This window comes from Phragmites australis, chromosome 1, assembly GCF_958298935.1.
Source record: "Phragmites australis chromosome 1, lpPhrAust1.1, whole genome shotgun sequence".
Taxonomy (NCBI): domain Eukaryota; kingdom Viridiplantae; phylum Streptophyta; class Magnoliopsida; order Poales; family Poaceae; genus Phragmites; species Phragmites australis.
Window position 1 is genome coordinate 46,360,605 of NC_084921.1, and position 26,222 is coordinate 46,386,826.

At 44.1% G+C, this 26,222-nt stretch overlaps 3 protein-coding genes and 1 pseudogene across 4 annotated transcripts; 2 read left to right on the forward strand and 2 right to left on the reverse strand.

Moving 5' to 3' along the window:
* The first annotated feature begins 7,680 nt into the window (after nucleotides 1–7,680).
* Nucleotides 7,681–10,415, forward strand: LOC133922709 (UDP-glycosyltransferase 87A2-like). The gene is made up of 2 exons (XM_062368157.1): nucleotides 7,681–8,247; nucleotides 9,301–10,415. The coding sequence occupies exons 1-2, from the start codon at nucleotides 7,716–7,718 to the stop codon at nucleotides 10,200–10,202; spliced, it is 1,434 nt and encodes a 477-aa protein (XP_062224141.1). The 5' UTR covers nucleotides 7,681–7,715; the 3' UTR covers nucleotides 10,203–10,415.
* A 430-nt stretch (nucleotides 10,416–10,845) lies between these two features.
* Nucleotides 10,846–12,195, forward strand: LOC133890117 (UDP-glycosyltransferase 87A2-like; annotated as a pseudogene).
* A 178-nt stretch (nucleotides 12,196–12,373) lies between these two features.
* LOC133922726 (cyclin-B1-1-like) lies at nucleotides 12,374–15,239 on the reverse strand. Of its 2 annotated transcripts, none has more exons than XM_062368188.1 (9): nucleotides 14,931–15,239; nucleotides 14,434–14,551; nucleotides 14,271–14,352; nucleotides 13,957–14,172; nucleotides 13,724–13,849; nucleotides 13,393–13,641; nucleotides 13,132–13,302; nucleotides 12,864–13,042; nucleotides 12,374–12,771 (listed from the first exon to the last, which is right to left on the reverse strand). In XM_062368188.1, the coding sequence occupies exons 1-9, from the start codon at nucleotides 14,989–14,991 to the stop codon at nucleotides 12,636–12,638; spliced, it is 1,338 nt and encodes a 445-aa protein (XP_062224172.1). In that variant the 5' UTR covers nucleotides 14,992–15,239; the 3' UTR covers nucleotides 12,374–12,635. The 2 variants fall into 2 exon arrangements, with proteins under 2 accessions (XP_062224172.1, XP_062224164.1); XM_062368180.1 differs by having other exon boundaries at nucleotides 13,957–14,175.
* A 923-nt stretch (nucleotides 15,240–16,162) lies between these two features.
* On the reverse strand, nucleotides 16,163–24,720 carry LOC133922717 (stomatal closure-related actin-binding protein 1-like). The gene is made up of 13 exons (XM_062368168.1): nucleotides 24,319–24,720; nucleotides 21,395–21,686; nucleotides 20,731–20,859; nucleotides 20,262–20,354; nucleotides 19,746–19,886; nucleotides 19,545–19,613; nucleotides 19,250–19,333; nucleotides 18,966–19,143; nucleotides 18,623–18,739; nucleotides 18,245–18,303; nucleotides 17,825–17,959; nucleotides 16,754–16,903; nucleotides 16,163–16,672 (listed from the first exon to the last, which is right to left on the reverse strand). The coding sequence occupies exons 2-13, from the start codon at nucleotides 21,674–21,676 to the stop codon at nucleotides 16,628–16,630; spliced, it is 1,482 nt and encodes a 493-aa protein (XP_062224152.1). The 5' UTR covers nucleotides 21,677–21,686; nucleotides 24,319–24,720; the 3' UTR covers nucleotides 16,163–16,627.
* Between the last annotated feature and the right edge of the window lie 1,502 nt (nucleotides 24,721–26,222).

Here is a 26,222-nt window from a genome sequence, read left to right on the forward strand (position 1 = left end):
CCCTGAAACCTTAGGGGAGCCTTTGGCCCTCAAAAAGATCAGCCAGAGGGGTCTATCGGCTGTCCTTTACTTGTCACGAAGTGATCGTTATTTAATACTGATCTAATCAGTTACCGATCTGACACTTGGGTCAAAGCGGCATCATAATAGGCGACCGGTTAAGCTCTAAGCCTCTAGAGCTACTTGTCGGGATAATCGCTGCAACTAGTCGTAATAATATTTTAAGAGGCTGAACCTATGTCCTGCTTGTACAATAAAGACTTGAATCTCTATCAATCTTGTAGGGATATGCTTGTACACTTACACTCTAAATGATAATATAAATACTGACACATGGCTATCGTGTCAGGGGAGATTTCTTTCGATCATCACTGTGAGTATATTTTTTCCTCTCGACTTCTTCTCCAAGCTTTAGACTTTCCAATGGATTGTCTCTCGCCACACTTTATTTGTGTAAGACATTTTCTTTCACCAATAACACTACTACAGAAAATATCATCACCACAGGTTCAAAGATTGGCAATAATATAGTTTTTGAACCGGTAGTGATTAAGCGACAGTGATGATCTATAATTATCACTGCCAGTTTATATAATGGACCAACAGTGATACTTTGTACCACTGCCACTTTGTATCACTATCATTTTGTAGCTAGAATCGGCAATGATAAGTATACAAATCGGCAACCGACAATGATACTTAATCCAGGATAAAAATAAAATAAAAGTTGAGCCGTCAGGTAATAATTTAACCGAGCTTTATATTAGTAATATCCATAATTAGAGTTTTAAATCACACTAATCTATAGTTAACTCACTAATAAAAATATAACAATATTTTCTGTAATAGTGTCAATAAATGATACACCATTCGATAAAAAGTATTCTACGACGTGTGGGTAACTTGCAAAAGAGCATCCACAAGATGACAAATGGAAGACCATATACCTGTTTGCAAAAATCAGGGAAAGTGACCCAGATGTTGTGCATGTCGTGGATGTGGACGATGACGGCAAGGTGCGGACTCTGATGTGAAACCATGGGAAGAGCCGTCAGGATTACCTTTGCTTCATGGATGCTATAACATTTGACACCACTTACAAGACAAATTGTTACTCCGTGCCATTTGGGATGTTTGTGGGAGTTAACTACCATTTCCAGAGTGTTTTATTTGATTGCGTGTTGATGTTTCAGGAAACAGTTGAGTTTTGAGTGGATTTTTCAGTAAGTTTATAAATCTGATGGGAGAAAAATGGCCACAAACTATCCTCACATGTAACATTGCTCGGGTGTGGCGTGGCCGCGACTAGACAAGGACGCGAGCGATGAGATATGGGGAAAAGGTATAACATGAAATAAAAAAAATAGAGGTCAACTCCTCACCGTCGCCAGCCGCTCGACGACGACACCAACCTCGAGGAAGTAAATCCACACCGATGTACCAGCGTTAATGGATCCATACACGCCGAAGGTGTACCTCGCCGGCGGGGAGCGCACGAATCTAGCGAACTCAAACCATAGCCGCCGCTTCGTACTATTAGATCTGGGCTGTCGGTGTATCAGGAACCGGGGGTCCCTGAATCCCGAGGCCAGGCCAGCCATTCGCCACATGGCACCATCCCGCGGAGTCTCTCCCGCAAGGTGAGAAAAGATCAAGTCCCGAGAGAGGGCGCTCGGGGCCGCAGTCGGTGGCCCCCGAGTACCCCAGTTCCCCGATGATCCACAAAATCTAAGTACCGGGAAGAAAGTGCTCGGGAAGGTGTACAGTGGCCCCCGAGCACCCTAGTCCCCCGACGACCAGGAGAGCTAAGTACCGGGAGAAACGTGCCCGGGGCCACCGGCGGTGGCCCCTGGGCACCCAAGTATCCCGAGGACCCACCGAAGGAAGTTCCGGGAGAGAGTGCTCGGGCATGCACGCAGCCCCCGAGCACTCAGTTCCCCGAGGATCCGTACAAGTGTGCCCGGGAGAGAGTGCTCGCGGAGGTGAACAGTACCCCCGAGCACTCGGTTCCCCGAGGACGAGAAGGGGCATTCTCGGGAGAGGGTGCTCGGAGAGATGAACAGTACCCCTGAGCACTCGGTACCCCGACGACCCAGAAAGCCCCCTGGTGGAGGCCCCTGAGGGGCCCACCGATGAGGTGTCAGCCAGTCAAAGACCCAAGGCCGCATTTAAAGAGCGTGCGTGGCCTGTCACCTCCAACTGCTCCCGCCGCACTCAGCGTCAGTTCCTGCCACGTTCTGGCAGAGAGGCGTGGGGTTATTAATTGCACGGGTCCCGTCCCGTGCCATCCGGCCCGTCTTAGGATAACGTCGTGAGGGCCGAGGCGTTCCGTCTGCCGCGCTGCTGTGGCAGAGGAACAAGACAGGGCGGGCACGCCGGGCCGCTCTACGGCTGCCCGGTGGGCCCTCTCCACGGCACCCGTTGCCAGGCCATTTATGGTGACGGATGACCAGGCGTGTGCCGTATTTTCCACCCCTGTCACTTCGCCCAGAGGAAATGATGACGCCATTTCCATTTATAGTGTCTCGGAACTCGTGCCCCCTCCCTCCCGTTCGGGGCACGTTGCTGCCGACGGGTACTTAAAGCAGCCGGCGGCACAGAAGCAGATATAGCTGAATGCATCTGGAATAGATCCTTAAGCATAGACAAGAGCGCAGCACAAGAGAAACACGACTGAGAAGTGAGCAGCACGAGACAGGCCGAAGAACAAAGAGCCCCAGGCTCTAGGATAGACCAACATTCTTGTAACCAGCAACATCCTTGAGGGACTTCCTCAGGGCATTTATAGTATCCATACAGGAGTAGGGTGTTACGCCCCCGTGCGGCCCGAACCTGTCTAAATTCTAGTGCATTTACTTCTTTTTGCACTAGGTCATTCCACCACCACCGGCAGTTGCATTCATTTCTATTTATTTCTCCGACGAACATACTCAGGATCATCCCCCCGGCCGAATCTCTAAAAAGGGGTCTCTCGGGATCCCTGCGACTGGAATTAATCCTCCAACATGGGCCAGCAGACGTCAGATCTGGCAACAGAATGGGGCCATGGGGAGGACCAGATCGGACCCGTCATGACCCGAAGCTCTTGCCCCGACGCATTGTATGTATACCCATCAAGGGATGAAAACGGACGGGAACGGTCGGGAAAACCCTCTAACCGTTTTCACTTTCATATTTTCTCAGCCGGACGAAAACGAAAACGGGCTAGACGGGAACGGAAACGGTCGGGACATAATCGGATGGTTGAAAATGAACTAATCCGATAGGGAAAATGCCGGTATCGTTCGGGATTCGAAAAACACAACGAAAACAGGAACCCACAAAACCATCAAGACATGTCAACATGTATAAGTTTAACATGACTACAATAAATACATCATCCATGCTTAGTGAGATAACATGTGATACAACATAACAACGACATGTATATGTTTAGCCACACAAATAATAAGTCTCAAACAGATACATAAGTGAACGATAGTACAAATATCCATACAACCACACAAAGTCTTAACATAATAACATCGAACTACTAGTTCACCACGACGTCAATATATGACAATAATAGGACAACAAAACACGAACATAAACATTCGATGTCAACATATGACAATATTAGAACAACAAAATACGAACATAAACATTCTTCAATCACTCTCGGCCTACAGCTGCTCATAATCATTTATCACATCTGGATCACTTGCTATTTCTTCTTCTTTCTCCTGCAATTTTACAATGCATGAAAAAAGGACATTTTAGATAGGATGTAATGAAGAAAAATAACTTACTAATTGCTAAAAGCCTAAAATTATAGAGTTATAGCATTGCATATTTACAGTTAAGAGAACAACAAAAAAAGAGCATAGCTAGAGAGAGAGTGTGTGATCAGCTTCGGACATCCATGCATCAAAACGACTAAGAGATTCTATGCACCTCTAGCCTTGTACCATGAGAGGATAGCATAAGTACGGTAAGTACCTCATGCATCAGTTTATTAGAAATGGTCTCTAGAACCTCGAGATCATCCACAATGGAAGGAAAATTCTTAGAATCTAAAAAATCAAACAAAGACACATACATCAATCAAAGAAAATAACCAATTATTGCACAATTATAAATGGCAAACTATTTAAATTATCACCTTTTCTTGCTGCAGCTACCCAATCTTTGGTGCAAATTAATGCTTGTACCATCTCAGGATCAAGACGGCTACGATAAGGATCAATGACACGGCCACCAGTACTAAAAGCAGACTCTGAAGCAACCGTTGACACTTGTATGGCCATCATATCACGGGCAATTTGTGAAAGAATAGGGTAATTTTCTGCATGGTTCTTCCAATATGCTAAAATGTCAAATTGGCTCTGCTTTAAAAGTGGCTCTGCCATGTATTTCTCCAACTCACTTAGGCCATCTCTATCAAGGCCACAATCATCATATAAGAAGCTTTCAAGTTCATCATTTCTATTTCCCATGAGCTCATCTACTTAGGTTTGTAGGTTCATTCATATTCCTCTTTGCCTTTGAAGATATAGGTGCAGAGATACACCTTCTTTACAACACTAACAAACTCTTCAAGGTGAACTTGATACAAACCACCATAGAACTTTCTCATGTAAAATTCTACAAGCTTTTTCTTGTACCTAGGATCAAGAAAGCATGCCACTGCAAGAGAAGTACTAGACTTGTTCCAATATTTCTCAAACTTTGTATCTATAGCAGTTGCCATTTCACTAATAATGAAATTTCTACTAACATTCCATTTATCAAGCAATTCTTTTATCTCACAGAAACCTTTATAAAACATATTTGCAGTTGGATATGAAGTACCAGAGAGAAGTTCAGTAAGATCATAGAATTTCATCAAGCACTGAAAAATAGTTATAGCCATATTCCATTCATCAGAAGATGGAGAAATTTTCTCATACCTACGGCGACCCGAGGACTTAAGCCTCACAAAAGCAGGCTTGTAGTACAAGGCATCCCTCAGCATTAGATAGGTTGAATTCTACCTAGTTGAAACATCAAGTGAGAGACCCTTCGTTGTATCCAACCCACACTCAGTGGCACGCTTTATGAGTTCCTCCCACTGCAACGGAGAGCCTTTTACAGCTAGTACAAGTGCTTTAATCTCTCAATTATTTTTGAAATTACACTTAAACCATCTCTAGCAACCAAATTGAGTATGTGGCAGGCACATCTCACATGAAAAAATATACCATCACAAACTAAAGAAGCATGAACATCCTTGAGATCAGTAATTATGTCATTAACTGCCACTTCATTTGCACTAGCATTGTCCAAAGTTAATGCAAACAATTTCTTCTCAATGTACCACTTCACCATAAGTTCAGAGAAGGTCTGTGTCAACTTCTTACCAGTATGTCGTCCTTCTACATGAAAAAAACCCGCAATTCTCTTCTGAATATGCCAATCATCATCTATCCAATGAATGGTGACACACATGTATGATTTATTTTGACATGATGTCCACATGTCCATGGTTGCACTAAAGCGGCAATGAACATTTTTAAATTGTGCATACAATTTATCCTTTTCTTCCAAATATATGTCCACGATTTCCTTTCTAACAGTGACACGATATTTGATTGGAAAGTTAGGGAGCAATGATTTAATAAACTCAACAAAGTAATCATGCTCAACTATATTGAAAGGATACTCATGCATGATTATTGCCAAATACAATTTCTTGAGACTAGCTTCCTGATCATACCTGTAAGGCTCAACAACAGTAATGTCTTTTCCATGATCCTTTTCCACTTTGAGTTGTTGCTGCCCTTTTACTATACTATAAGCTGACTTCAAATGATTCTGAAATCCGGATGTTCCATGATAGCTCTCAGCCCTATATTTGGTCTTGCAATTTGGAAAGTTGCAATATCCCCAACACTGCTCATACTTCTTCCCATCCACCTCTACTATCTCTGTTTTCTTGGTAAAGTACTGCCAGACATAAGATGTGCACTTCTTCTGCCGCTTTGCAGTTGTCTGAGATTCTGGCCTATCATCAACAATAACAACATTAGGATTTGGAGCTACATCATTACCCTGCTCCTGTGTATGTGTGCCACTGCCATCGGTGCCAACAGAAACCCTCTCAACTGCAGGTGTTGAAGATGATGCTGACACACTGAGATATACACTCAAACTAACACTTTGAACTTCGTTTGCCTTTCTCTTTGGTCCTGACATGAATCTATAATACAAGAATCAATAAAAGGCTTTTACAATTCTACTAGTTGAACTAGAGAATATGAGCAATGTCTTACTCATGTGCTAGATATTACAAGAATCCTTATTTCAAAACAAATTGATGACACAACAGATTCTTGGATAAAAGCACAAATAAATAAACAAAGGACATTATATCATTGTCATGGGGAATAAGATTGATTCAGATAAAAAATAAAATGTGAATCTATGTGCTTGGCCTCATATGACACCAGTACTACATGAAAAAAATTAACAAGCGTGCAGCAAATTTCACACCAATGCCGAGTTGAATTCGAATGAACACTTCCTAAAATCATCATTTCATTTTCATCACGGTGACTAGAACATTTTGTAACACTGAACACTTCCTAACACTTCGTCACAAGTCATCTTCTATCCACGAGCAATATAACCAATTCTGCAGATATATATTGCTAGGATTGATGGTCATCGCAGATTTGGAGAGTTTGGATACTTGGAGTGGAGGTGTACCTGCAGTAGAGCTGTCCGTCTTGCCATCGACTGTAGGCGGCGGCGGCGGCGGCGCCTCTAGGAGCAAGCGGCCCAAACCCAGGTACGTCTCCGGTGGCCTCGAGCCAGATGGGACTTCTCCAGTTGGTAGCATTCTGCAGGGGGGTCGGGACTACCCATCAGAGTACCGACGACGTAGATTTTTCTCTCTCCAACCTAAAATTCATTTCCCAGTTAATTTTCATTCCGAATCATGAGGCAACACTGGATGGTCAGGATAACTGTGTGCCCTTGGAAAATCCACGTATGTGGTCGACCTCGTCGCCTCACTTCACTTGTAACCGGCTAACCGCGTTAGTGCGGGAGCATTACGTTGCGCTTAACTCTTCTAGGTGTGATTAGTTATACGAATTTATCTAATTTGTCTGATGAATATATATAATATGAGGGTCCGTATTCATTATTTTAATTTCGCTAGGTAAATATAAGATATTGTATCTACTCATATAGATGAGTTTATTTATTATTGTCATAAATTTATTTTAATTATAAATAAACAATCTTAATTTTAACTCTTACATTCACTCATATAATTTTAGATTCAATCAATCAAATAAAAAATTAATTTATCTTATACAAACAGATACAAATAACTAAATATAATCTTTTAACAAATATAGCATTCTCAGCAAAGTCATAGGAGCTACAGTAAATTTTACGTGTGTGAACAGCAAAATGCAGTTCGTACTGTAGCAGGTAGTGTTGTGAAAGTACTGTTGAAATGGTACTGTAGCAATACTGTAGCACTAAAGTCTTGAGTGTTTACTCAAGATCCGACGGGCAGTAAAATACAAACTGCACTTTACTGTAGCTCCTCTGACTTTGCTTGATACTAATCCCTGTGTCAAACCCCCTTTAACCAAACACACTCTTTCACCATAGCGGCAGACATCCCGAGTGCCCAGGCGAGGAGGAGGAGGCGCGACGAGAGCCACGCACCGTAGGCGGAGATGGACGCCGCCCCCGCCTCGGATAAGCCGCGCGTGTGCGGCTGCCACATTGTGGCGGTGCCGTACCCGGGTCGCGGCCACGTCAATGCCATGATGAACCTGAGCCGCCTCCTCACCGCCCGCGGCGCCGCGGTCACCTTCGTCGTTACTGAGGAATGGCTCGGCCTCCTCCTCCGTTCCTCCCCCAATGCCGCGCCGGCCGGCGGCGTCCGCCTGCGCGCCATCCCCAACGTCATACCCTCCGAGCACGGCCGCGCCTCCGACCACGCGGGCTTCCTCGACGCCGTCGCCACAGAGATGGAGGCGCCCTTCGAGCGCCTGCTCGACCGCCTCGAGGGCCCGCCGCCCGCGGCGCTCGTGGCCGACACCTACCTCCCCTGGGTTGTCGGGGTCGGCAACCGGAGGGGTGTGCCCGTCTGGTCGCTCTTCCCCATGGCCGCCGCCTTCTTCTCCGCGTACTACCACTTCGACCGCCTCCCGGCGTGGCTTTCCAACGACAACGAGCAAGCGCCGTACTCCGGTGAGACCGTAGGTGAGGGTCCTTCCTGCCGTTGCTTGCTTTTTTTTTTTTCCGAAACGAACCCTGCCGTTACTTGTTGCTGCCAGGGTTTTAGCTTGTCCTGATTAATGAATCGTCCACTGATGAATCAAATTGTGGACACCTGCATCTGTAAATTCCTGATTTTATGTTCCTAGGAAAATGAATTGCTGAATTTGGAAATTCTAGGATCTGTTTTCTGATTACAAATTCATGTTAAAGAAAGCACTTCATATTTATGCATTGTGCATGCTTAATACTGCTGCAAAAGAAGCATGTGCTAGTCTATACAAAACTATTTCTTAGTACTGATTCGAATGTCATTGTTTATGTGCACATTCCGAAGCATTTCAAGTGTTGGGAGATACGAAGCGTGGCATATGTGAAGGTGCAAGTAGCATGGTAATGGGACATGGATAAATATGAAAACCATTTGCTAGGATCACATGTAACCCTGCACATACTTCTCTTTTAGTTTTCCTCACTTGGCGTTATTAAGAGTCTAAAAACTATTCACGTGATTAACCAAGCGCAATCTTCAGCAGTGACCATAGCGGAAAAGATTGTTATTTTAGTACTCCAATTGACAAATCACTTACCCTTCTACTCATTATACATAATGCACATTCAGCTAATTATTAGATCGAAAATCAATCAGCTATGAAATTTTTTTGACATACGTCAAACGACTAACCACTAGGATGAGTTCTTTGGTAGGAGGTTGGGCTGGGCAGCCACCAAACTGGTTTTGATGCCCGGGTGTGGCAGGGTGAGTGACCACCTCAGAAAAAGAGTATATGAAATGGCTACGCTTGAGCATGGATCAAGCTTGAAAAACTGTTCCTACTCAATTTTTCTTGGCAGAATAGCCGGTTTCTCATTCATGCTGATTCACATTTTTCGAATTCCTCTGTTAGGTGTCCCCACGGCTCTGAAAATATGTTTGGTTATTGTATCTCATACTTCTAATTTCTGGTCCTTTTTTATGTCAATTATTGATAAGGCAGCTTGCAGCATTTCTCACCCATCTAGTTTTATGATCTGCAGATAACCCTGATAAAAAACTTGGGCGATATATCTCCGGCCAGGCCTCAAGTTCAATAAGGTTGTCTGATCTCGAGCCCTTAATTCACAACAAGAGAACAACGAAGCACATCCTAGCAGCCTTATCTAGCATTAGAAATGCTCAATGTCTTCTTTTCACCACCATGTATGAGCTTGAGGCCGGTGTCATCGACTCGCTACGGTCAATACTCTTTTGTCCAATATACCCAATAGGCCCCTGTGTTCCCTACATGACACTTGAAGACCACCATACCGTGTCCAATGGGGAAGTTACCAGCCAAGGAGACTACTTCACCTGGTTGGATTCGCATCCTGTGAACTCAGTGTTGTATGTCTCCCTTGGCAGTTTCCTCTCAGTGTCAGCCTCTCAGGTTGATGAGATTGCACTGGGCCTAGCGTCAAGTAAGGTTAGGTTCCTGTGGATTCTTCGAGAACAATCCTCTCAGGCGCGAGAACTTATTGGTGACACCGATAAGGGGATGATACTGCCATGGTGCGAGCAGATGAAGGTTTTGTGCCACCCTTCAGTTGGGGGCTTCTTGACCCATTGCGGGATGAACTCAACACTTGAAGCCATCTTTGCTGGTGTACCTATGCTTGCCTTACCAATCTTCTTTGATCAACCGATTGATGGCCGACTAATTGTGGAAGAGTGGAAGATTGGCCTGAACTTGAAGGATTGTACTCGTAAGGATGGTCTGATTGGGAGAGAGGATATTGCGTTGGCTGCTAAGAGGCTGATGTCTTCTGATGAAGCTGAGACAAAGGCAATAAGGAGACGTGCTCTTGAGTGGAAAGAGGCTTCTCGCAGAGCAGTCGACAAGGGTGGATCTTCATACCGCAATCTGAGTTCGTTGATGGAGATGGTATGCACATCACAATAATTGGAACGGCAGTATTTGAGTACCTCTAAAAAAAGGGTGAAAGGATAGAAGCACCTCTACTGAATTAATGTATCATTTTTTTCAATACGTCACTAGTTCCTTTGTCAGAGTTCCATTTAAACAGCACTATTTCTCCTCTGCAGCATTATTTATTTTTCTATTTTTGAGATGCTTTATGTATCGAATGCAATAACCAGTATTTTCTTCTCTTTATTGAAGGTTCTTCAGCTTCCATTCTGGTCTTACTTGTATCCTTGTAGGATCATATGCTAAACTAAGAGGCTGTGAATTAACTTCATGTTTCAAAGTTACTTCATGTTTCAAAGTTACTGCTAAAAATCTTGATCCTGAAGACTTGAGCAATATACTTCTCAAGGACAAGGAACAAGATTTGAGCAATATACTTCTCAAGAACAAGGATACATACGTATTCTGCACTCTGCCTAACGAGATGACACGATAGATCTGAAAGCGTCAACTACAAGGACAAAAACACCTGATAGCATCTCAAGTTCTCAACATCACCATCACCTGAACCAATTCTAGAATAATTTACCACGAGGCGACGACTGACGAGTGACGAAGTCTCTTTCTCGACCCTTGGTTGCAACACACCGCTTTGAAGTGGTAACAATCATTTGCCACAAGATGGCCTTGGCAGACGCCGCCCTCGCCGTTGACCGGCGGCCTTGCCACATCGTGGCACTGCTGTACCCCGGCCGTGGACACATCAACCCCATGCTGAGCCTGTGCCGCCTGCTCGCCGCACGCAGCAGCAGCATCTCCGTCACCGAGGAGTGGCTCGGCCTCCTCGGCGCGCCCTAAACCCCAACGTCATCCCCTCGGAGCACGGCCGCGCGGCCGACTTCTCCGGCTTCATCGAGGCCGCGCATACCAGGATGGAGGCGCCCGTCGAGCGGCTCCTCAGGGAGATGACGCTGCGCGGCTGTCGTGGCCGACATGTTCATGCCGTGGGCGGTGCCGATGGCCGTGAGGTTGCGCGTGGCGGCCTGCTCGTCCTGCCCCTTCTCCGCCACCCACTTCGCCGCCTTCTATCATTTCGAGAGCCTTGCAGCTGCACACCGCACGACGCCTTGCACTGGCGGCAGCTTGGCCGCCACAGGTCAGTTTTTCCCTGGCACAAGAATTGTCTACACACGAGACACCTTTGAATTGTCTGTAATAATAGCGATCTATCTTCATCTTGATGGGGCGCTTCATGGCGAGAATTCGCAGCGTCAAAGCAGCTCAATTCGTGCTCTTCGGCTCATTCGACGAGCTGGGGGCGGGTGTCGTAGACTTCCTAATGTCAGTGTCCCCGTCTCCCCGTATGTACACGATTGGACTCGCAGCCTGCCATGACTAGGGTGAAAGACGATTACTTCACATGGTTGGACTCGCAGCCTGCAGGCTCGGTTCTGTATGTATCACTGGGCAGCGTCCTCTCGGTGTCGCCCTCCCAGCTCATCACGGGGCTTGTCTCATGTTCAACAGTTGCTAGATGACAGCAATGGCATATTCGTGCCATGGTCATGCGACTAGCTGAAGGGTTTCTTGACACACTGGCATGAACTCTGTACTGGAGGCCGTGCTTGCCGAGGTGCCAATGCTCACTCTTCCCGTAGCGCTGGATCAGCCAACCGATAGCGTCTTATCGTCGATGTGTCATGTGTGGAAATTGGGTTCAGTCTCAAGGAGAAGATGCTATCTGACGGGCTCATTGGAAGAGAGGAGATTGCGTTGGCTCTGGTGAGCATTGATGTAGAGGCAAGGAAGTGAGAAGAAGAGCATTTTCTTGAGAAAAACTTCTCTCAGAGCGATTGAAGGTGGATCTTCGTCCAGTAACATCAATTCTTTCTTAAGTTGTAATTGGGATCGAAGTGCTGATAGGCCCTAGTGCAGCCTTATATACTGAAACTGAAAAGTCCTTGCGTGTAATTGGGATCATGTTACCTTACACGCTAGTACTTCACGAGGATCAAATATAAAATAGCTCGTGTTTTTTATATTTTCGCTGAAGATTTTTGCGTAGCTGCTTTCGATGAAGTCATAAAAGCTACACCAGTGTACACTTGTATGATTAAATTGCCTTTCCAGACAAACTACACCAGGTTCACAAGGTTGAGAGTAGAGTTTTCAAACTTAAGAAAATTTCTCAGCCATGCTATAGATAAAATTCAGATGACAGGAACCAATTCAGCGTTCATAACTTCACGACGGGTATGTACACCAAGGTGTATATCCATCACATACTTATGAATAAACACTCCTGACTCCTGAGAGAACAGCGTAGCAAAGAAACGGCTGTCTCAAGTGTTCAAACTTTCTTGACTCCAAACAAGCAATAATAAAATCTAGCGACTGTTGTCAGACTCGCCTTCCTCACTTTCTAGAGCACACACAAACAAATTCTAGGACAAAAGTTATCTTCGTTTATTTGCAGATCTCCACTGCCGGTGGACGAAGCGCGACCCCTCCGAACGGCTCGCTGGAATACTTCTTGTATACAACCCTCAGTTTGCTCTCAGGAGCAGTCAAGTGTGAGCTCACGAGCATCTTGGCGCAGTCCCTGAAACCGTCATAGCAAAGGTCATTATATCTAGTTCAAGCTGTCCAGATACATCATTTAGGCAGAAAGGCTGATTGGCAATGGGGCCTTACATTAGCTGTGACTCACTGAAGCCTGTGTGGTGTTTGAGCGTGTCAGTCCACAGGGGAGCCCTCTTCAGAGTGAGCCTGGCTGCATAGACAGCAGAAGCAGCAACCATTGAAGGCAGGCGCGTCACCAGACCGTATTGCATCAGTGACAACTCCGCGAAGAAGAAGACCATATGCTCCATCTGCATTCAACCAGAGAAACTTAAGCGCACAAGCACAATATTGGTGCATCTCTGATCAACAACCCAAGGATGCCGATTTGATTATTTACCTCTTTGTCATTTTTTATATCCGAAGATGCTGCCTTCAGAAAGCGGACGAGGAACACGTATGAAGTAGGAACAGTTAAATTCCACTCAAGCCTATTCAAAATTCCCTTCTCCATTGAAAGGATCTGCTCCCTACTATACGCACTGTCTGATATCAAGATGAAATCGTTCACCTGAAAGTACACAAAACATTTAGAAGAAGAACATGAAAAATAAGCACTGAACAGCGAAGGACAGAGAAGAGATGGAAGCTTTCTGTATACCTCGGGGGCCCAAATCTCTTCGTACTTGCAAGCAATTAACATGGCTGAAACGCCGACCAGCTGCAGCTCCCTTCGCAGGACAGGCTGTAGCGAGAGGTACTGGTCGACGATGTACATAGTCAAGTAGAGGGTTTCCGGCATCAGCTCAAACTTGTGGTGCACTTCAATGATCCAGTCGGCCAGGATAGCCCTCATCTTTGAATTGATCTCCACCTGGGAGTCAATGTAGTCACATGGCCGGCTCTCATGCTGCGATAAGCCAGGAAGATGACTTTCAGAGACTGCTGCTAGCAGGTCACAAAATTTGCATAGCATAGATCTCTGCAGTTACCTCTGCAACCTTGTAGAACGTGTAGATGTCTTCAATATAGTCCACAACTGCGAGCTCGTTGTCACCATCTAACTTGTCGATATCTTCGATCGCTTGTGGAGCCTTATGAGTGATCCCACATGCAGCCTGCAATTCGGATGGATAATGATCAGACGAGTTCCTCATGTTTTCGATGGCACAGAAACTTACGACTGAATTACTAGAGCGAGAAGTTCTTTTGACAGATCACTCACCTTAGAGCGGGCTGACAGCACAGAAGTAAGAGTGTTAATGACCTTCTTCCTCGAGCATTTGCGGACAGAGCAGGCGCTGCTCTCCGACTTCATCTTGCTGCCGTCGGAGTCGGAGCTAATCTCAATCACATGCTCCGGAGGAGGAGGCTTGGCAGGAGCCTTCCTGGCCAGCCTCGGCGCAGGCCCCGCCACCGCTGCAGGTGCAATTGCGACATTCTGCTGCAAACAAACGTACCAGTTAGAATCAGATCAAATCATATGTTTCAAGACCAGAGTTCTCCTGCACCAAAGCAAGATGCAGTTGATCTGTGTACCTTGATTGCGTTCTTTACCAGTTGAGCACCAAAGCTTCTGGTGACAGGGCGGTTCACCTGCTCGTGCGGCGGCTGCGGCTTGCTGTAACCAAGAACAAGTGTTCAGAGAAAGAAAGACGGGCAAAGAAACAGAGACAAGAAAAGTGATTGGATTCGTTCGTACCCTTCGGCTGCGCGTACGCTCACGTAGTTGCCGATGTCGCCCAGGGGGGCTCGACGGTTCTGGGCGTCAGCTCTGCCGGCCACGACGGCCTTCTGCTTTCCTAGAGTGGGAACACCGCCTGACGATTGCACAGGAGACACGAGATCAGGATGGTATGAGAAATTCAGCGCAACAAGTAGTACCATCGCTACTCGAGAATCTTTCGTACAGAATTCGGCAGTCGCACAGAAACAAGAACAGGGATCAGAGGCACGAGGATAAATATTCAATATTTTCATCAATCGAGTCAAACGACTTGCTACACAATTAGGCAAAAAAGAACTTGCATCCAGAAGCCCCGGCCCACCCAAAATCTAATCTTGAGCAAGAAAAGGAGGAACACGCCAAGAAACCGAGCAAGAAAGAACGTCCAAGAACCCATCTTTCCCCATAAGACAAGACGAACCAGGGTGCAATCAAGAAACCAGACCCCCAGAACCCAAGAACCGTCGGCTCACCTCTGTTCTGATGAAGCTGCGGAGCGGCAGCGGCGGCGGCGTTGTGGTTGCGCGTGGCCATCTCTTCCTCCTCGTCGCTCTCGGCCTGGCCGAGGAGTCCAGAGAGCACGGAGGTGAAGAAAGACTGGAGGCGCGACGTCCGCGACTCCTCTTCCCCGCCGGCGAGCGCAGCCACCGCGGCTCCGGCAAGCTCCGCGGCAAGAGGGAGAAGAAGCACTTCTCGCCTTCCCTCCTCTCTACTTGCCTGGCCCTTGTCAATCGATGGCGACCCGTGGTTGGTACAGTTCTTGGTGGAAGAGGAGACTACGGCTTTGGGGAGGGGAGGGAGAGATATAGCGAGTGGTCGGGCGGCGCGGGTCGGGAGGGGAGCGGCTCCAACGGTCGGGAAGGGTTCGTATCGCAACGGTCGGGAGCAACGGATCGGACGGCTGAGATCGGCGGAGGCGCACCTCAGGAAACTAGCCGTTGAGGTGGGGGGGTTCTAGTCCGGTAGGGTGAGATTCCCCGTTGGGTTGGCTTCCGAGCTGGAAAAGCTGCGTCTTGAGTTGTCTTCTTCCTTCCTTTCTAGCTGCGATCAACATGATAACCGCAGTAAATATTAGAGTTTTTTTTCTTCCAACAGACTGATAAATCCAACCAAATTTGGGCCTCAACGTCCCGCATGGCACCGCTAGGTTTGGCCTCTATTTTTCTTTTTCGTTTTCTTTTTAAGAACAATTTGGTTTGTGTTTGTGAACATGAATCTTCCGTTTCGATTCAAAATTGTGTCAGATACAGAAGATTAGACTAACTTCACAAGAGGTGGAAATGCACTCACTAATGTGCTGTCAATTGAGCAATGGCATTCATATTAGCTCTATATTAGAGTTTAGGCAAACGATTTTTTTTTAAAAAAGAAACACTTGTTTGGACCATCCAATGGACAAGCAGGGCATTAAACGGCCGGGAGGCATGGACTAGTAGATTCATCAGTTGTATTTTAGTAGGTTCATTCATCAAAATGTTTTATACGGCGTACCATTTAACAGAAAACGTCGCCAGATAAGATTCAAGCTGTATATAATACAAAGGCCGCCAATCTTTAGCACATTTCAGTCCAGGTGACTTCAGCGATGCATGTGATTGTTCTCTCTTTATTTATGCATCTTTATGCAGGATTCATGATTTTCAGCTTTCTCAGCTGCAAATGCAAAAAAACCCACCTCACAAGCTCCAAACGATGACCAATGTACTAGTTGCAAACATATTTCCGATAGATAATCAATAAAAAAAGTATAAACCATGTTGTAGTACACAAAGTAGAAACCATCTTTCCACGCATTACAGATCCACTAAAGGTCACTTGAATATCATCAATAAGTGACTTTCAGGAGACCACAGAAAGTGGCATCTGTACATTTCTTGATAACTCGAGGGAAATCCCTACTGAGAAAACTACATTACAACCAAGTATTTTTGTTCAAACGTTACAGATGTGATACACAAGAACGATAGTCGATTTGTACGTCATGTTTCAAGAACGTTGGTAAAACTGCAGGCAGGCCAATAAAAAAGAATGCCTCCATAAGATGTATGAAAAGGGGATAGCCTCGTGCCTTGTACAACCTCTAGTTTCACAAACACAAATAGACAAGTACCCAATCGGCCAATCCACACCCTAATTATGTACATGTCTCTGTCAAAACATGCATGGTTCATCAGGTGCCACCATGAACTTGGTCACCTGGGCCAGTGAGCGCAACCTGCATTGAGTCATTAAAAGGTGTAAACCCCATAGCTTTCCAAAACTGTAGAAAGATGGTAACATAAATTAGGAGACATACATTGTAATTGGATGCAAATTTACGAGCAAGCATAATTGCAGCATTCCTGTCCCTGTCTGTTTCGAAAGCTAGAGTGTAGGACAAGCCTTTTCTAGCTTGCCAGAAAACTGCCCTAGCTGCAGCATTACCACCACCACGGCTCCCACATAACTGGAAATTGGCCAAGAAAAACAGGTTATCAAAAAATTAGTCAGAATATATCCTTAAATGTTAAGGCTTAGACTGGAACACTACGAATTATGTCAGTGAGTGAACAACATTAAACAACTGCAATCAAATCCTTTGCACTTGCAATGAAATAATGCTCATAACACATTCAACAAAATGGACCCATAAAGAACAAAGCATGCTTCATTAAATTCCACAAACTTGTACGGAGCCGTTCTTTGCTTCTGAAATATGATCAGAAGTCTGAGAAGGAAAAGGCCAATATTCTAGATTAAAGAGGCAGTTATTAAGATATTTGTGTAAATTTCACAAACCCACCAATATGTTGTCCTAATAGTCACAAACCTACAACATTTGGTGCCCATTTCACAAACCCACCAATAGTTAGGGCAGCATTCTCACAAAACTACGATTCCATTACAACCACAGTTCCTGGCAATCTGGGCCCACATATCAGCATAATAGAGTTAAATAAGCCTGCCATGTCACACTGTGCACAAGTGCAGAGGGCTGATAAGACATGGCACAAAGAAATGGTGGGCCGTAGATGCGGTCTCATGTTACCTGCAGTCAGGAGGAGCGGTGTGGGACAGCAGGATTGTGACCGCCGCAACGGGGGCGAGCCATGAAGGAATCACCAATGACATGTGGGCCCAGGAATGTCAGTAACATTGGCTTGGACGGAATGGTAGCTTTGTGAGAACACAACCACAAGTATTGGTAGGTTTGTGAATGGACACAAAAAGGTGTAGTTCCTTAACTATTAGGACAAGAAAGTGGTGGGTCTGTGAAATTTACTCAGATACTTTAAGCAGGTCTACTACTACAATCACAGGCAATGAGCAAAACAGCTTAAGCCCTGGACAACATTTCCATTACACACATATTGTGACGAGACGTTACCTTCATCGTAGTGGAATATGACTCTCTTGCTTTTGTAGACCATCCTTTTCGGAGTTTTATTCTCAGCTTTCCAATGTGAAATACATGGACAGAGTTCGATGAGTAATCATGCCCATTCATTTGGGTGACTACCACCTACAAAGCAGAACAGGTACAAACCTTAATTCTACAGCAAATATGCATGCTGAAATACAGTCAAACTTGATTTCAGTTTCACTTGAGTTGAGAGATAAAAATGTGGGACTTGTTTGCATTGGGGGATTGTGATGGAATTGTTTGGGGGTCAGATCCCCACATCCAAACAGGCCCTATTGGTCTAATACGTACAAAATAATGATCATGGGTTTCAGTAAACTCGTGGAAGGTGCTTTCCCAAAAAGCATCAAGGAAACCATATATATTAGCAAGAAGAAACCATACGTTGAACTCAATATCTGTCCTTTTCATTAGTGAGTCCACATAGCGTTCAATTCCTGCAGCTGTTAAGCACAGTAGTGAAACATCAGTCACTTCAGAAACTTGTATCAAACTATTAATGACTAGCTGCTTTTGCATGAATGTTATATAATATGACAAGACAAAAACTTATATGATGAGGAATAACTGTTATATCAATTTCTACTTTGAAAGTAAGAAATCAATGTAAGACTCAAATCTAGAGTGAATGTACAAACGTGGCAACAGTTACATACTTACAATAGCAAATGTCTCAGATAACTGAATTTCAGTTATTTCCTGGAATAAGCACATTTAGCATTGCCATTGAAATTTGTTTAAAAATCTCTGAAAAGGACTAACCATGATTTATAGGACCATCTGTCTTAACTGTAACTTTCTCTGTGTTCAAAATTATCTCTGCTTGCAATAGTCGGCCAACATCAAATGGTTCTGGGGCATATGTAAATCCGGTTGCTCCTGCAGCAAGAGATCACAACATCTTAATATATATACAAATAAAGGAGAACAAAAACAATTATAACAATTTTTAAAATGACTACATGGGATTGGAAAAACACAGAGGTCCTCAAGAAACATAGTTATTGTAAATATTGCTTGCAAATGAGCCTGTTTCTCTGAATGGCCTTGAAAGAATGGAAGAAGTCCTGCAAGCTCTGTGTTGTATTTTTTTTAAATGACATACCCGATATGAGCTCTCTAATGCCTCCAGAAACTACACGGTACCACTGAATTGGACAGTTTGCGATGTTCGGAACACCATCGACTCGGGGGACAATATGGAACTGTGATCCAAGGGTATCAGAACCTTCAACCTCAAAGAGGTCCAAGCTATCCTCTTCCAGCCTCTTGATCATGGCAAGCTGAAGATAAGAAGTGATGGGTGGTGTGTAGCTCAACATTACTTGAATCAGCATTCAGGAGACCTTAATAATACGAATTCTGGCCTATATATCTGACAGGAAATACCTCTTTCTTTAGCTGATTGCAAACCTGAGTTTTTTCTGAGATGAGAGTCCGCAGTGCTTGAAGCTCAAATTCCATGTCCATGACCTACGATTGTTTTCCATGGCAAATAGTAATAAACACACACTGTAAACATATTACGAGAAGATGGCTTGTTTCTTTACTAACTATATCAAAAAAATAAACAATGGAGAATATATATATCATGTCAATTAAGACCTAGATACAAGATATCAAAAGAAACACAGAAACTGTACCCCAACACGAAAAACATGTTAACCGATGATGCAAAACAAACCTTGCTTGGCTGGTGCAGTATTTTTATTCTTCTAGCCTCTCGGACCTCTTTCCTAAGTTCCTCTATCTCCTGATTAGGGGACAAAAACCGATACAAATAAATATGGTGAGTAGCAACAACTCAAAGCACAAAGGATACAATAGTCACATGTCAATGTATGAGTAAAGCAACATCCAAGTTCATTATGAAATAAGGAAGCACCTCCTTCTCCCTGCTACTTGATGCAGAATCATGCAACTGCAATGTTTTCTCAACTTTTTCTATTGCAGTTCTAGCCTTTTCAATTTCAGCAAGCGCAAGAGCTCTTTCCTCTTCAGCCACTTTACGGGCATCTTCAGTAGCCTGCAATACAAATGTGAACAGTATAGCTCTGGTAAATCTTAAGGTCAATTAGGCTAGTCTGCTAAGCCTCCAAAAGGAAAGGAAAAATGAATGCTCCTATGCTGCTACTGGTGCTTCCACAACCAAAAGAACTCACAAAAAGTTTTTGCGAATCATGTGAAATCGATGGTTTCTCAGTGTTCCCAAAGAAATACATTACGTTCCACTTCAAACATGCATGTGCTACCTAACCATGTTGTTTATGTTGTAACATCGTGACAAAAAGAAAGCAATTTTCTTTGAAACCTCACCTCAGCTTTCAGGCTTTCAGATTTGATTAAAAAGGTTAAAAAGGTTACGGAACTAATTAGACACTAATTAAAAACTGTGGCAGACCTGCTTGAGGAAGTTAGCCAACTTTTTTACTTCAGCCTTCTCATAAATTAATTCCCCTTCTCGTTGTGTCAGCTGAACAGCTAGTGCCTCCACCTGAAAGCATATAATTTCAGAATCATGTAAACTTTTCTCCAACTAAAGGTAGCATAGAGGAAAAAAGAAAAAAAAAACATGTGCAATCTCAATGTATCATAGACAGGGCAGGCATAATTAAAGAGTAATTACAAAGGAAAAAGGAAAGAGGGTGCGAATACTGTCCTCACCAACTATTCAGAAGATGAATATAGAGAAATATGCAAGAAATTCTACAAGAAGCTTATAATAGCAACTTAGATCAAATGATGGATCTACAAGAAAGGGAAATTTACACACACATACAAAGTCAAAATTAAATAATGGATCTACAAGAAGCTTATAATAGCAGCCAAATATTGGCAAGTCGCGAAATTTGTCTAGAGAAGAGATTAACCAGCGAGATAGCTTCGTCAGCATCATCTCTATTTCGACCAGCTACACGGCCTTTCAGTGTCTCTAAAACATCTCTGAGCTTCTTCAGAAGAACCTGCCTGTCTAATGAAGCTGCTTCTCGCCGCTTAGCCTGAAATATGAAGCAACAACTATATAATGGAATTCCATTTCAATGAGAGTAATGTAACACTAGAATGTGAATATTTATCAACGTAAGACATAGATCATAGCCGCAGGTCATAGAAGTTTATATTTAACTTCCCATGCGTTTATACATTTCCTTCCAAACAATATGCTGTTTTGGAAATTAGAGAAACTTCAGGAAAGAGAGGCAAATGAGCGAGTACTTCAGGAGTTGATTTGAGCTAGAAATGAAGATTGAGATAAAGCAATGAATTTGAGCTTCGAGCAAGCCAGATGCTATTAAGGTGAACCCAATTTCATTCTTTCCCCTGTTGTCATTTCACTAACTATCAATGTTTTTATCTGTATCCCGTTGCATCTGCATCATTCCCATGCAAGGAATTCATGCAGAATTTCCAATTGATGGTTCGTGTCAAGGGTGAACAATATTGTTGCTAATAACAACAGCTTTCATCGTTGCATTAGGATTTCCTAAAAGATATCATTGGCAAAAGTAAGTACAGGCAAAATGAGTAAAATACCTCTTCAGACAACTTGGAAGCACCAGACAGACCCTTCTCAAACTTCTCCTTGAGATCACGCACCGAGAGACGCCTTTGCTGCTCTAGCAGCTGTGCAGTTTCCTTTGCAACAATCTCCCTGAGAGGTACAGCCTCATGTGTCTCCTCTGGATCAATAATTTGGTTGTTCGGCCCAATCCGGTAGTCTGGGAAACGGCCCTTGGGGAAGTTAACATCAGATGAGACCAAATCAAGTGCCTCCTTCTGCAAACCTTCTCCAGAGTCATGGATGACCTTTGTCATGTGTGATACTCTGACCAAAAATTGAACAAGAGTATATATTCTCAGTGTTTTTTTACACAACGAAAAGTCACAACATTAGAATCACATCTAAGAGGTTTTAGTTGATGATAGATTTATCATGTTTGGAATTTGCATAGTTCATGGCAACATAAAACAAGACACAACTAAAGGTGGTGTAAGTTTCAAAATAGTTATATACATTTGGATCACGATAAAGTGACAACCTTTTGAGAAACCAAGTGGACAAGTGGAGAAGTGCCTTAGTTTGCATGTGATGAGATTAACAATAGTTGATGTGTCTTGAACTTGGTTAGCGTATTTGTAGATGCTTGTTCTTATTCATGTCTAACTTGAGTTGACGGTGTTTGGAATTGGCAAATTCTTCTCTGTACGTAGAAAAATTACACACACCGAAAGTTTCGGTGTTCACTGGAAGTTCCGGTGTGGGCAGTGTATACTCGCCAGACTATTTCTTGCATAGAGCAATTTTTTAGGCGAAATTAAAGATCAATGCACCGGAAGGTCCAGTGAGTGTAGTGACTACACCAGAGGGTATCATCGAAGCATTTTCAGTGCTGGAGTAGAAATAAAAGCAAACACCGGATGGTCCGGTGATGGAATTTAAGAGCGCCAGAGCATTTTCTGCAAAGAGGAGATTTTTTACACCAAGTTTGATTATGTACGCCGAATAGTTCGATGATGAGATTGTGAACACCGGAGAATGCACCAGACCTTTTATTGCAGAGAGGTTGCAGAATGGTGGTTCGGTGGATTAGCACACCGGATATTCGGTGATAGACATGAGATCACCGGAAGTTTTCACCGGACTTTTTCGTGCAGAGAGCAAAAATTTCTTGGAACAGATAGCGTTACACTCACCGGGTGGTCCAGTGTTTAGAAGCAGAACACACCAGACCATCCGATGTTTACGTTTTCTACAGGATGTGATCTGAGTTGAATTTTTGATTTTGTGCTAACCTGAAGATATTTTGGAGTGTGGACAAATATATTTGCTTGTTTCAAGGTGTATAAGAGACGGATGCAACTTGGCAGTTGACGGTAGGTGATCGGGGCTAAACGGGTGTTTGGTATCGGACGATCAAGGAGGGCCGGTCAAGGGTGATCCTAACTGTACACATGAAGGTCAAGCAAAGCATGAAACGAAAGATGAAGATGACGTGTTGAAAAAGCCAAGCGAAAAGGATACCGGTGCAAGTGACAAGACGGTCCGAGGGATCAGGAGCGGGAGAGACTTGCCGGTAATTAAGATCGCAAGACGGAGGACACGCGTCATCATCGGAGCGTTTGCTTCAGGTGGAAGCAAGTGGCGGTTATTCACGCTTTGATAAACGTGCTTGGGTTTCACGGTTTAGCCTCAAAACCGTGAGAGGAATGGAGGAGTACGTGGCACCATCGTGAAGCTTGCGTCGAGACGAAGCTAAGTCGTAAAGGCAACGCGATTCGATAAATGGAGAAAAAAATGAACTAAAATACTCTCGATGGTAGGTAGAAGTGTACTACAAGAGAGGGGTATTTTAGGAAAAAATAGAAAACTTAGAGGTTAAGTTTACTAGGCCTATAAATAGAGAGGTAGGGCTATGGAAGAGGGTGAACCAGCCACTTGAGCCTATTATGCCACTCATTTGAGAGCCTAGTGTTAGAGTTTTAAATGATAGGAAAAGGAGTGCTTAGCCTATGTATTAAGTGAGAGATTTATGAGGAAAAATCTTTGTAATCTGTCTAAAATATGATTGATCTCTGTTGCAATGAAGTTTATTTTTCTTTATACTATTGTACTCACCTCCTTCTAATTTCCCTCTATTGGTTCCCTTGGAAGTTTGCAAGTCTTTCGGTTTCCAGATTTGATTTTCGGTTTGTTTTTTGAGCTAAAATTTCAGCACATTGTGAGGTCATTCTTCTTATTGCTAGAGACATAAAATTCGCATATATACGCTTATGTGATAGGATCTTAAATTCTCTTGCCTCTAGATAATCAAATTGGAAAGTTTCATTGCTCGGTGTTCATCTTTTCTTGTTTTTTTTTTTTTTGCTAGTTGTGATATTTTGAGTGTTAAGATGCATGGATCGATCTTAAATGAAACATATGGTTCATATACCATCCGTAGAGTCGTGTTGCATCGATTTTCTCTTGTCAAAATTTCTTTCGATTTTTGCTTCCGCTTGAATTTTGAGATATATTGATCTAAATAGGAGACGATCATCAATTTCGCAAGAAATTTGTTGAGTCGTCTATTCAGCCCCTCTAATCATCAATCTCATTCATACACCTTTAGACTATTGTCTTGAATATGTGGCGAACTAAAATTGGTTAGTGCAAGGATGGATTGAAACCACCAGGCCCAAACTTAACATGGGGCATGGGCGTTCAGTAGAACCCCAATTTTGTGGAAAATAAACTACTGGAACCTTGCCTAGATTGATCTTGAGCGCTGCAGAAGAATAAGAACCTAATCGAACCAAGGATGGATGGATTGGATTGGATTAGCAGGGCACCGGCAGCTCACGAATCCAACTAACTGGATGAAGAGACGGGAAAGGTCCGGATTTGCTTACTCCCAGTCACAGCAAACAAAAAGGTCCCCCAGAACAGAACCAACTCTTTGAACAAGAGAATTACTTACCAGCAAAAGAAGAAACAAATCGTCCGGTCAATTCTCCACTCCACTCCACCAACCCGAGTGAGGAGCGGCGGGTGAAGGATCCTTCAGAGGGAGGGGCCGGCGGCGTTGTGCTCGTCGGCGTTGCAACTGGAAGCGTAGGCTCCGCACCTCTCTGGAGCACGCAACTGCAGCTGGGAGGAGACGAATTCCCTTCCTCCAATTTAGGGTTTAAAAGCTTCAAGCTTTTGGAAAGGAGGGGGGGGGGGGCTTTAATAATCAAATTGAGCCGGTGTTGTTGCTTTCGATATTTTGACGAGTGAGTTCGAATTCTTGATGCGCCACAAGGTGGCGGCGATGGGACGGCGGAGGAAGCCAAGGGAAGGGAAGGGGAAAGAAAGCTCTGCTACGGAGGTTTTCTTTAGAGTGGATTTTGGGCTTTGGGAGTACTCTAGGATTTCCCCGGGAAATGATGAGCTGGCAAGTCACTGAAATGTGGGACCACCTTTGAGTTAGGTATTTGTTGGTGCACCTGACCTGCTGTTGAGAACTGACCGGCGGGGAATTTCTACTTTGTCCGGTTATAAATACATGACATTCTAAATAATGTTTATTCAAAATTTTGAAATTTTAACTATTTATACTTTTAAAATATTTAATTCAAAGTATCAAAATTATAAGAGTATTAGAATTGTCTTGAAAAATATTTTTATAATCTTATAAATTTATTGGACTTTATAAATATATTATAATTGAACACCGTGTAATATATGAACAAACCTCCAGTTCACCCCGAGATGTTTGACCGGAGAGAGTAACATGAATTTTACTAGCATAAATATATCCGGATTCAAACCCCTCATTCAGCTCGAGATGTTTCCACCTGTCTACTAACCGAAAAATCAGTGCCAGGATAAAAAATTACACATCCTCAGAGTAACTGTAGAGGCAAATTACGTGTTCTTTTTTCATGTGTCATTTTCAGAATATTTGTTTAGCGTTCATGGTCATGGGTTCTTCTTGTCATCTCCTCCTGGTCATGGGCCGGGACGGCGCAACGCGGCAGCCGGAGCGGCCGTGACAGCTACACGAAACTGCCAGACCTTTCGGCTTGACTTGGCCTGGAACACGCAAGCGAGCAAGGCGGGCAGCGACTTGTTTACATGGCCGCCCGGGCCCGGGCCCGGGGGCGGTGCAGGTCGGTGCGGCAACCGTCCACACGTTTGGTCTCGAATTTTTTCCTGGCTCGCCATCAGTTGCCGCTAGCTAACCGTTGCGCGTGCACCACGACGGACCGGCCCTTCTCCCGACCCCGCGCGCGTCATCGTCAGAATCGATCGACCGTGGACGTGTCTCGAGTCTCGAGCGTAGGAGGATCCGACTGCTCGAGACTCGTAAATGCCTCACCAGATCGAAGCCCAGCTGATCCGGCGATGAGCCGTCCGACAGCGACGGATCAGAGAGCTCTCGCTGCGCTGCTCAGCGAGAGCGCCGGCAGATCGATCTGGTTTTGGACCAGCTGATCGCTGGCTTGCAAACAGCAGAAACAGAGACTGGGAGTCCGTGGCTTGCAAAAAAGAGTGAATGATTGCTCCCACTGATTTAAGGGGCGGAGGAAGAGGGTTAGCACGAACACGAAGCACCGGCGGATCGCTGTCTGTCTTTGTATGTGTTCCTTTTATCTTTCCTTTTTTTTTCTTGTTATTTTTCATTCCTACTGTTCGTTTGGTTGGTGGCCATGGACAATTTTTCGATAACGAAAGTTTTTTTTTGAACTCGGTCAATTACATAAAATCAATACAATCGTATTGAGAATATTTTCGGTTTCTGCATAACTAAAATGCACATAGCTAAAAAAGAAAAATATAAATAAAGTTTAACAAAAGTGAAAACATGATATGCTAAGATGCTATGATCTGCTTTCGTAC

Excerpts from the sequence above, each read along its gene's own strand:
- LOC133922726 (XM_062368180.1), bottom strand. The coding sequence starts at position 14,991 with ATGGCCACGCGCAACCACAACGCCGCCGCCGCTGCCGCTCCGCAGCTT. Across the intron at positions 14,552-14,930 it reads GCAGCTTCATCAGAACAGAG|GCGGTGTTCCCACTCTAGGA; the intron begins GTGAGCCGACGG and ends TGCAATCGTCAG. Across the intron at positions 13,850-13,956 it reads TGCTGTCAGCCCGCTCTAAG|GCTGCATGTGGGATCACTCA; the intron begins GTGAGTGATCTG and ends TCCGAATTGCAG.
- LOC133922717 (XM_062368168.1), bottom strand. The coding sequence starts at position 21,676 with ATGACAAAGGTCATCCATGACTCTGGAGAAGGTTTGCAGAAGGAGGCA. Across the intron at positions 16,904-17,824 it reads CATATTCCACTACGATGAAG|TTATGTGGGAGCCGTGGTGG; the intron begins GTAACGTCTCGT and ends GCCAATTTCCAG. Across the intron at positions 16,673-16,753 it reads AATTTGCATCCAATTACAAT|GTTGCGCTCACTGGCCCAGG; the intron begins GTATGTCTCCTA and ends GACTCAATGCAG.
- LOC133922709 (XM_062368157.1), top strand. The coding sequence starts at position 7,716 with ATGGACGCCGCCCCCGCCTCGGATAAGCCGCGCGTGTGCGGCTGCCAC. Across the intron at positions 8,248-9,300 it reads GTACTCCGGTGAGACCGTAG|ATAACCCTGATAAAAAACTT; the intron begins GTGAGGGTCCTT and ends TATGATCTGCAG.